Source organism: Scophthalmus maximus, chromosome 10 (assembly GCF_022379125.1).
Source record: "Scophthalmus maximus strain ysfricsl-2021 chromosome 10, ASM2237912v1, whole genome shotgun sequence".
Taxonomy (NCBI): Eukaryota; Metazoa; Chordata; class Actinopteri; order Pleuronectiformes; family Scophthalmidae; genus Scophthalmus; species Scophthalmus maximus.
Window position 1 is genome coordinate 21,740,449 of NC_061524.1, and position 11,488 is coordinate 21,751,936.

The 11,488-nt window shown below is 44.1% G+C and overlaps 1 protein-coding gene across 1 annotated transcript; it reads left to right on the forward strand.

Annotated features, from left to right (window-relative positions):
- The first annotated feature begins 2,598 nt into the window (after positions 1-2,598).
- s100a1 (S100 calcium binding protein A1) lies at positions 2,599-3,908 on the forward strand. The gene is made up of 3 exons (XM_035609237.2): positions 2,599-2,757; positions 3,198-3,356; positions 3,550-3,908. Exons 2-3 carry the CDS (start codon positions 3,210-3,212, stop codon positions 3,703-3,705), a joined length of 303 nt encoding a protein of 100 aa, XP_035465130.1. The 5' UTR covers positions 2,599-2,757; positions 3,198-3,209; the 3' UTR covers positions 3,706-3,908.
- Positions 3,909-11,488: the final 7,580 nt, after the last annotated feature.

Here is an 11,488-nt window from a genome sequence, read left to right on the forward strand (position 1 = left end):
GTTCATGTTCCCCTCCTGTACACATCCAGCAGTCGCACGCCTCACCCTATTGCACCTGCCCCTTTAGTTCACCTTTCTAACATTGATTCAGCTCCCTTTAAATTATACAGAGCTATGAAAGAAAGTCACGTAAAGTAAAATTTTACATTATAGCCTTTATCTACCCCCAAATCCCAAACACATTCCATGCACACTCATGATCATACTTCAGTTATTATATTTGTTAAGTATCTGGTGTTTAAATAATTTTTTCAAGTTTTAAGTGATGCCAAGTGAAGTTTAATCGTTCCTTCTCTAAGGCAAGGAGAGTTATTTAAAGCTGTTTTGAGGTTCTAACAGGAATTCAATTGTAACCGCAGTAGTTTGCAGATGTTGCCAAACCACTGTGTGAAACGGGTTAGATCAGTGTCTGAGTTTTTTATTTGGTCCAACATTAACTTCTATCATGTTATTGTCATTATATGTCATTCAAACATCAAAACGTTCAGCTCACTCAAGAGGCTTGTTTCCGGCTTGTGTTCAACTTTATATTAACTTTCACACTTTTCGAAGTATTCAACGTGTTCGCAGTCGTTCTACACATTGACTATCCATTTTCCACTTTTCCTACTCTTCATACTCCTTCACCTTCTTCATCCAAGTCAGCAGTCCAGCTCAGCGTTAGCCTTTCAGCAGCAGCATTCACACTGCAATTTCTTTAGAAAGGCGTTATTATTATTATTATTATTATTATTATTATTATTATTATTATTTAGGTTCCCACATGAAATCTATTAGATCACATCATATGGTTATCTTGAAGACAGTTAAACATGACATAAAAACTTGTTCAGAAAAATACAGAAATTGAAATAGAAATATGTCACGGAAAACGCCCTCATGTCATGGAGGAGAGCAGTTTCTGGCAGATTACATTCATGTCCGGCACAACGGATGACCGTTTAAAACCCCTGAAGGCAAAATACTAACTCCTATTTCTCAGAGGCTGTATCTGAAGCTGAATTGCTCTGTACACCTCGATGCCGGCGACAACAACAAACACAGGCGTGGCTGCAGAGCCCAACATATTTTACTCCAAGTGAACAAGTTCCACCAGCTCTGACTCGACCCAAAGGGCCCACACAAGCGACCAATCAGCGCGCTGGAAAGGTGGCACCACCATTTCATGGGCAGATGGGTTGACATGAGTCTGAAATCTTCCATGTAATGGAATGATACTCTAATCTCTTTTTTTTTCATTTTGAAATCCTTCATGTAAGTGGAATACAACTCCCAATGTTTTGTTCACGCCTGTAAAAACTCCCTCGAACCCTCCACATGAGTGAAATGGTGGGTATTTCCTACATGCTACTTTCTCTCACGTGCCCCTTTAGCTTTTTGTTTAGGAAAAGAAATATTGGCACAGTAGATTAGCTCCAATTATAATCACGTTTCACTGTTGGTTCACATTTAGTTTTCATTCTTAATTCGTGAGAAAAAAGACCAATAAAGACAACAATTTTCTCAGTATCTTGCTTCCGCTGCAATCATTTCCCTTAAAATTGTATATTTTGTTGTATAAAAACAACACTTTTTTTTTCATTCTTCCTTTCTGGAGATTTAGCATGCAACCAGCTTGCATCTTTCCTTCTCTATCTTTTCCCTTTTTTCTTTCTTTTCTTTCCTCATCAGTTGTTGTTTCCCCTTCAGTGAGGCCCGGACCTTTTTCCTGTGGCGTAAAGGAGGCTGGGCAGTTGTACCCTTCCCTTTTTTATCAGATCAGGAATTTCTTCGTGTAAGGAGTTAGAGGACAGACGCTGCATCAGATAAGAACTATTATAATTTTAAAAAAAAAGTTCAAGTTTACTTTTACTGTCATTCATTGTCACACAAAGTATTCGGCTGAGACGGAACGATATGTAGATTCTCTCAGGTCAAAGGGGAAAAAATAGCGCAACATATAAACCATAGACTGGAAAATGACGAAGCCTGTATTCTCTGTACTGACCAGCAGAGGGCGACTCACTGGTTGTTTCCATAGAGGTCTGGGAGAAAATGACTCTATTTCTCACTTGACTTATATCGTCAGTAAACGTTTTCCTGAAGAGTTTACGGTTCAGTCTCTCGTCGAACATGATGTTCACTTTTGTCCATCATGGTCCATTTACAGTCCGATAGACCATAAAGCACCGTATGTATTGGAGCGTGGATACAGTGTGATTGACAGCTGGCCCGTCCAATGCCGCTGCATGCTTGCAGGTGAAGGGGTAGCACAGTGGACGAGCGCTCAGTCAGTCGTGTCTTCGCAACTCCGTGTTTTATAAAATGCAACGGTGGTTTTACTTGCTGGACATTATTTGAGCTGCATTTGTGTTTTTTTGCTGCTACGGAAATGTTGGTGTTGTAGTCAATGAGCATTTTGCTCTTGGAAACCTCCAAAGCCTCTTTTCTGGGACTTGTGTCGACCAGTCATGTCTCTCGGTTGGGTTTCGTCTGGAGGGAGAGACTCAGGAAGCAGTGGAAGTATTGTCCGTGGTGGATATTTGTGTTATTGTAGTAGTTGTTGGTGCTGACTCACACTTTTTGTGTGTGTGCGTGCCAGGGGACACGCCTGAGGGAGGAGTGTATCTGGGCCAGACTCAAACTTTTTTTTTTGGGGGGGGGCCGGGGAGCATATATATGAGTGATGAGAAGCAAGCTGAAGACACCTCCTCTGCCATCACCTCTGCTCCTCCGCGTCCCTGCTCTCCTCAACAACTACAGCGTCAGCTCTGCCAGGTGAGAGTTGAGATGCCGTGCGATGGCAACGTTAGAAAAAACGAAATGTTGCGGAACACGTTCGTGTGTTGGCTTTTATTTCCAAGGGGCCAGTAGTGGCGGTGGCATCGCGGGCTGTTTCAAACATTTTATTCTCCTCTAAAATAAGATGAATCGGATTCGATTTCACATTTACAACAGAAGGAGGCACCCTGCACGGAGCGAACAGGGCAGAAATGATTTCACGTATTTGATATTCAACTGGGTTAGATGTTTAATATCTTTAGACGTGTGCTGTCATTCTGGACGGTATGTCCTCATTCAAGCTCTGGGGTGGAGCGGAGGCGGGTTTAGTGTTCTGTTTCATATATCAAGATATCTTCAGGACTAATAATTGATTGCTAATAATGACAGCAATATTTATCATTTTTCCTAATGAGGGTGTTTTGTTTTCCCTTCAGCCCTGAAAAGAAATGGATCAATGTACCACCAGTGAAATTGCTCTATTTAATGCCGCCAAAATCTTCAACGAGTATGCAGCAAAGGAAGGAGACAGTGAACATTTGAGCAAAAATGAGCTGAAGAGCCTGTTAAAGAAAGAGTTCCCCAACCTTATGCAGGTGAGTGTCCTTCTTCGTGCGTGTGTTTGTCAGTGCAACACTTTGAGCGTCATAGTTAGTCGTTAAGAGTATAGATACAGCGGTGCTTCTTGACGTTTTCACATGGATTCCTTTTGTGTGTGTGTGTGTGTGTGTGTGTGTGTGTGTGCGCGTGTGTATTCACGATCATGAAAAAAATGATCTTCTGTTTCAGTGCAGCAATGACCCAGCAGCAATTGACCAGATTATGGAGACCCTGGACCAGAACCAGGACAAGAAGGTGGACTTCATGGAGTACAGCCTTATGCTCATTACAATGACTCAGGTCTGCAAACTGGTGATGGACAGCTGCCAGAAACCCAATAAATGAACTTTTCAAGTTGGATCAAATAAAGGTTTTCTGGACAACATAATTGTTCATCATGTGGTTTTACGTGTGCAGGTTTAAGCTGTTACTTGATGACAGCACCTTACAATGTTGCTAAAAGAGGAACCGATGAACCCATTCCTTTTCTGTTTGATTCGTTTTTCCTTTTGTCCAAAATGCTTGGTCTCAATAAAGATTCGACCCTGTTTCCTCTCGTCTCTTATTTTAGCTGGACTCCTCAGTAATGTGTGGAACTTCTTGAACAGACCCCGCCGCTTTAGGCCAGCTCGTGGCATTCAAACTGAAAAAAATCGGAGAAGAAAAGAGGGAGAAGAAGAGCATCAATAAACCGGATTCCTGCAGGAACCGACTTCACAGGCCTGGAATGTGAAGGCTCATCCGTCAGCTGAAACGTTGCTCACTGTGAGACAGTCAGTCAGTGAATAGCAGAGAGGACAGACAGTCATTGGAGCAGGCACACCCTTTCAATTTGTCTCTGGATGAGCCCCTTTTTTTATGAGCAGTACATCAGGTGTTTGACGACTGCTGGTTTTGACCTTTCCCCCCAATGGGGATTCAGGTGGTCTGAAGTGAACCATTTATCCAATGAGAAGTTTTTACAATAAATAGAAAGCAACTGGGGGAAAGGACAGATGGAGTCCTTTTCGCTCGCCCGGCTTCTGCGGGACTTTCTCCGTGACAGAAGCTAAAGCATGACCTTCGCTCTTCAGCTTTCACCTCCAAAGGGCCATAAGTCGCTGCACCGGAAGATCTGAGGTCATGAGTCCACCGCCGTACCCCATTCAAAGAGCAGAGCAGTCTGACAACCTGAGGCCGCGCGGCTCATCCTGTAAGTGACAGGGAGCTGATGACGAGAAGCTGGAACGGTCGCGTAGTTCCTTCCCATCTATTAGTTGGAGTTTCACCCAAGTAGCTGTTCATTCCATCTTCATTATGCAGGGTGGGCGTTGCGTGTCGCATATGATAATGAAAGAAAGGGGGAAAAAATCCAACATTTACAACAACAACAACAAAAATCAATCAAAGATGACCAAGAAATAAATAGATACATAAAAGCTGAAGCACAATAATATCTTAACTGTCTCCAATTCACTCAATCGATCCATTCTATTCAAAGGGGCGACCTACACTCCTGCACAAACCACAGTGATGAGATCTACAGCCGCGGCGTCTAAAGAGGCGACTGTGGCTGTTGGTACATACTGCAACTGTGAGAATAACTGCTGGACGCAGATACCAAAGGATATAGGTTTTAAAGACGTAACAGCAGCTTGCCTGGACAGGAGCTGCCGTGGCGATGCTGCAGCTGTGAGACACAGACCGGTTTATGAACGCACATCAACGGTGCCATCAAGTGTCTGCGAGTGACACCTGCAGGCAGATGACCCCGTACTAACATTAAGGATATTTGTATTGAAGTGTGGGCGGGATTGGATTTTCCAAATGTCGCCGAGAAATGGCAGTTAAGCTGAGGACCCGTGGAAATCAAGATCAGAGAGGAAGGCAGTCGAGGCAGTGTAATTTGAAAGAGCAAACTGGACAGGGGTTCAAAGAAAAAGCTAAAAATCCACCATTTCCTCCTTCGGTCCACTGACCCGAACGTCAGCTGAAGACATGTGGGTCAGTCTCAAACATGTTCAACATGTTGCGTGCAGGGGAGCACAAGTGATCAGCACTAGGCAAGGTGACCATTTCTAAATCAGGCAGAGAAATTCCTGTAGGGAGTTACTAAGAGCCTACAGTTTGCAAATGCTAAATTTACTGTTTTTATTCTTATTTTTCTAAGTTAATGAAATAAAAATAAAATGACACATTAGCATTTGAGTGTCTGTTCGCTGCGGGGGTTGTTTTTAATCCTTTTTCAAGTCAGAAACCAACTAAATGTGGAAGTTGCCTCTTGGTGCCCAAACTTTCCAGGCCTTAATTGGGACCTGCAGTACAAAAAAGTGACCAGCAGGTGGAGACACAGACTTCACAATGACTTTAGAACCTGCGGCCACTTCCTTTGAGCCGCCACTGTTTCAGGTGAGTGTGGTTAAAAAGATGAACCTTATCATTTTATCGGGGATTTGTGTCACGCAGCCACAGTGTTTTTTATCTATTTACTTTAAAAAAAACTAAATGAAAAGTTGACATTCATTAGTGCTCCGGCCGCAGCAGCACATACGGACTTTTCTCATGTTTACTATTTCTATCGTGTTTCCAACTCAAACTTAATCATCACAATTCCGACTTCTTATTTCAAAAGCTGTGAGAAATGTGTTTGTGTTTTTCGCCATGGCAACAGTCAGCAAAATAAATCAATCAAGCCCCGATGCTAACTGATATTTGAGATTTTAAACACATGGATATTCTATGTACTCATTCAAAATAAATGTGACTTCAGCATAAAGTCTACTCTTTGGAACATATTGCAGTTGAAAATAAGCTCGTCAGCTCCCTCTGGTGGTGAAGCCAGGTGAAAGTTGTCGGGGAGTTTCTCTCCTCTCTTCTCTGTAAACTGCAAAGATGAGTGTTTAGTTCACCTATGCAAGGTCATCTTATCTCTGCCATGCCAGGACAGCCGATGGTCAACCCACGCTGACTCGGGGCGTCATAGTGTCAGAATTTACGCTGACAGAGACAGAGTGTTACTGCGGAGACAGCCAATCTGTTTGTGATGATGACTTCACTCTGAGAGAGCTTAATATACCCACACGGACCGGGGTTAGGCAGATTATCAGTTTATCAGATGCACTGACCACTTGTTGATCTGTGTACGAACCAGAAATCTCCTCAATATTGATCTATTTGTAATAAATAGACCTCAAAATGGATTGGTAATCTCTATATTGCAACTATGTCATTCGTCCTTTACGTGCGCAGAGATGCAACCAAGTCTGCAACAAGCCAACATCGGGCCATGTTTCATTTATTAACTTTATGAACTTGATATTTATTAACAACTGTATTTACATATTGGAAGAACTGATGTTGGCTTTCATGTAACAGATACACTATTACAGTCACATCCCCGTTGGAAGCCATTAAGATATCCATGTCCCAAATTTAATTTTCATTAACCATAAACAAATCTGGGGACATTAGCAATAAATGAGCCACATGTAAAATCAGAGCAATAACTCGACGTAGATCATTTTTCTTTTCACATATATGAATTAAGCTGAAGCTTCTTAATATTTTTTTTTTGTGGGGGGGGGGATTTAACTGGTGTCTCCGCTTGGTGACAATTATCAATTTTATTCCGTATAAAAAAAATAAATGAGTGCAGGTTGTTGCTTTGTCCTTGTCATGTATACACATGTCTCATTAAACTATAATAAAAGTGTTTTGAGGCTTCTTTCCCCTCCCCCTGTTTGTTGGCACGTCATTAATTCAGACGTAGCTGGCATCATGCACAGTCCAAGTAAAACATTATGGTGCCACATGTTCGGAGGATAACAGTGTGTTTACGACGAAGGTGGACAGGAAATGTGCTGTATGGATCTTATTAACAGTGAGAGTCACCGAGAAATTCAATATCCTGACCTCATGTTTGCCGCCTCACAGTTGTCGAAAAGTGTTTACACACGCATGCACGAGTGTGTGGTCTGCGACGTTGCGGTGCAATAAAGTCGTATATATAAATCTATGTGTGAAACCAACCGCGAGGCGTATAGCAGCGTTGTAATCATTCCCTAAATAAACAAACACAAATGATGTCCATTTTGGTCATTGTGATACAGTTTGTCCAAAGCATCAAATTTCATCTGCAAAATGTGACAACAGATCTGTACTGGGCTATATTTAGAAGGGGGAAAAAAAAAAGTTTGTTGTTGAGAGGGAAACATCATTTATAGATTGAATAGAACTCGGTGTAACGGTGTGATTGGAAAATGTGAACGTTCAGAGGAAGGCTCACTCCAGTTTGACATTTGAGGGTTGTGTCCATTTACAAACGCCTTTTTTTTATGTGCACATCCGTATGTTTGCATACAGATTTAAATGAAGCCTAGGCGGACGGAGCGTGCGTCTGCATTGTCACTAATCCAGTTAGCTATTAACAGACCGATTGCGTCAATCTTCCATTAGCTTCCTCCTTCAGTTTGAAGAGAAGTCCAACCTTAGTCTGACGTGGTGCTGGCTCAATTTCAGTACAAATCAATTCAAAAATGTTGCACGTGTTTCTTCACAAGAAAAGTGGCACAAATAGTTACGTTGCAAATTGGAAATGAAGAGGGAGCCAAGGAGAGGTACGATAATGTCTGACTCCAATCTCACCTCTGTGCCGCCGGCCAGTCACGGAGTGAAGGGGGGTGTGATGTGGGATTGCCGGTTCCGGAACGCGACCGATCAGCTACACGTTCACGCGCGACCGAAAAGTGCGGTGGGAGGGGTTTATCGAGCTCTCCGACCTATCTCCCTATCTCTCAGTACGGACGGAGTGTGAATCGTACTCAAACAGCTGCAGAGGCACACGCGAGATGAAAGTGGCGGCATCGTCAAAGCCACTCGGGTCCATCCTCTGCACACTATGGCAGCCCATCGCGTATGTCGGGATATTTCAGCCTGAACACAATTTGCCAGGCGATAAAGCTCCGCCGCTAGTCAGGCCGAAAACTATGAAAAGTGCAGGTTATGGTAATTGAACAGGGTCATGGTTTAAAAAAAAGAAAATCCAACACTGACTCGGGGAGACACAAACTGAAGTGTCAAGCACCAGAACAGATGAGATCCTCGATAACGGAGGGCAAAAGATTTCGGAACCTTCCGGATTCTGTGGATCATTTCCCCCCCCCCGACAACCTTAAACAAAAGGTAGAAACTGTGGCGCCGTGGGCTCTGCTCCACGTTATCAGGCGATACTTAACGTTTACAGCTCAGCGTGAAAGAGAGTTATCAGTGCATCCTTGCTGTTTGCATAGTTTCTCCAGTGAGAGATGGGCCTGGACGAGCAGCGATAGGACTCAGGTCAATGTTTACCTCTCACCTTTTCTTATCGAGCCGGGAGTTTGCCCTCCGCTCCCACACAGAAAGCCCCTCGCCTCTCTCCTCAGTGTTCCCTCTCTTCCCCTTCACAGCGGGTGCAGGTGTTGAGCAACAGGCCTGGTTACGACACCCACAAAGTGAGAGCGCTGAGGGGCCGAAACCACGAAACCACAACACGCCAATGACGCCACGTTGAACTCCACGGCAGGTGGAGGGCAGACTAAAGGACAGAACCTGTGCATTATGAACTCGAAAGATTGAGCATTATGCGTCGCCCATTAACCTTTTCCAGGGAGGTTAACCCTAATCCTTACTGGAACTAGCATTGACTAAATGCCTCTTATCTCTCTAACTTTGGCCTCCGAGTCCGACCTCCGTTTCTTTTTTCCTTTCAGAGCAGGTGTACTTGTTCACAGAGGAAAGCACCTTAACATATTATCATGACCTATGTTATCTCCGTTTAGTAGCTCAGCATTTAGTGTTTATTTTCATAATGATATTCCCATGATTAATGGGCCAAGAGAAGACAAGTGCGAATGTTTTTCCAAAAGCTTAACGGCAAACACATTGTTGAGTAATGTATGACCTCAAAACCGACCGGAGATGAACAAAGGCTCGAAGGATAATTGCGGTTTATTGCCATTTAGGTCTTGGGCATGATTCCTGAGTAATAGTGAAATTACACAGAATCCTCAGGTCCTTTTCCACTTGAAATTAATTAAGTAACTGGACTTTATAAACTTAAAAATGTTTCCAGACAGCCACCACATTTCTGAGAGCATACAACTCCAGACAACTTGTCGTCGCCATGACCCCTATTTGATATCCCCCTACAGGTCAGAGGTCAGAGGGCCCTCAGCTCCCCCACCACACAGCCACCCACCGGTCATCACTGCTATCTGTCCTTCGTCATGACCCTCGTCATGAATCGTGGCTGCGTTGAGTTGCTCCTCTGCGGTCTGCAGTCCGACCTTTGCCGTCTTTGAGCAAATGGTTTTGGTTTTACGGCCTGCGACTTCGCTCTCCTGACTCCCTCTCAGCATCATCATCAGTGTTTTTTAGTGAAAGAGCTTCGATAGACCAACTGTGCGCTGTCTGGCCGGCACCGAGCAACAGACAGAGAGAGAAGTCAGTTGCTAACTGGTGAACATAGTTCAATCTGGAGAGACTGAAGACATTATATTCATTACAGATTTAACAGAATGATATTTGACGATATTGATAAGAGTCTTTGGCGCTTAGACTCAATGGGGAGATAATGAAGCTGAGGGCATCGGTCCTGAGCAGCAGCAAAGTAAATCCCCCCCCCTCCAAGAGTTGACGGAGAGAAGAATCTGATGAGTCTGTGCCGACTGGGCGATGGGGAGGTGCAGGGTGGGCAGAACATCAACATTTAAACAGACAGCAACAGGATGATAGGCTAACAAGGCAGGTGTCTACAGTCTAGCAATCCTATTGGATAGATGAGACCAGCTGATTAGCAGCTGATCGCTGAAATGACAGGCCAGGGAAATGACAGCAAGAAACAGAGTGTGCATGATAGATATATTAAACATCACATTATGTTCATTTCATAATAATAATATTAATAATAATAAAAAAAACATTCATATCATAAAAGGTAAGGAGGGATGATACAACCCATCAATAAATTAAATATTGATATACGCTTTCCTTTAAAAGAAAGTTTTAAGAAGGGATTTAAAAGATTCTAATGATGTGGCGTGTCTAATTTCGGTGGGTAGAGTGTTCCACAGTCCGGGGGTTCTGACAGGAAAGGCCCGTTCGCCTTTGGGTCACAAGCCGGGAGCTTGGAACCACCAGCAGAGCTGCATCCACTGATCTTAGGGAGCGCCCAGGCACATAGGGGGCCAGTAAATCGTTGATTTTTATTAGGAGCAAGGCCATTCAATGCTTTAAAAGTGATCATTCAAATTTGAAAATCAATATGGAACATGACGGGCAGCCAGTGTACGTTGGCTAGCGTTCTGCACCAATTGGAGTTGGTGAAGGGAGCTCTGGCTGATATCAGCATACGGTGCGTGGCAATAATCCAGGCGGGAAAAAAATAAATGAATGTATAACTTTGTGATTCAGCAGACACATTTGTCTAATGGTCAGCATCCAAAGTCCATTCGACCATGAAAGGATTCTGCTGTCCTGATGTCAACGGGGAGCCCGTTGCACCATTGAGGAGCCGGGACAGTGGCTGCCCGCCCCTCACAGTGAGGGAGTAGCAAGAGTGGAGGGGCTGGGCCGGGAACATTTGACCATGTTCCGGATGTAGGGCCATTCGCAGCAAGGTAGGAGAGTACCTGTGCCTTGAATCAGATTCAAGCAACCGGCGGAAGCCTCAACAGAGGTGGGGATATGAAGACCAGAAGGGGGGGAAACCTGTCGCACCCTGTCGCATCTTCTGCTGTTTATGTTCAATATTAATTTAACCAAGATGGTCATCAAAAACACAAGGAAACAAATGATGAATTTAGATTTAATTTCAAGTGCCATTGCAGTCTTCGTTAAAGGTGAAGCGCTGCCTGACTCCTCGGCACGTGACATAATCTCTGAGCTATCCTCGGTGACTCTATGCCGTGTCATTCCTACTTAACGCCGCAACACGTCAGCGGCGTGTGACCGTGTGCGTGCATGTGTGTTAGTGTGTCACGCGCATGTGCACGTGACAACCCCTGGTGCCGCCCTGCGCAGCAGTCGGGGCGAAGGCATGCCGTCCCGCAGCAGACAGAGAGTCTGCAGGCAGAGTGAAGCACGCAGATAAATTATGTCGAGTAATAGCTCG

Excerpts from the sequence above, each read along its gene's own strand:
- s100a1 (XM_035609237.2), top strand. The coding sequence starts at position 3,210 with ATGGATCAATGTACCACCAGTGAAATTGCTCTATTTAATGCCGCCAAA. Across the intron at positions 3,357-3,549 it reads AGTTCCCCAACCTTATGCAG|TGCAGCAATGACCCAGCAGC; the intron begins GTGAGTGTCCTT and ends CTTCTGTTTCAG.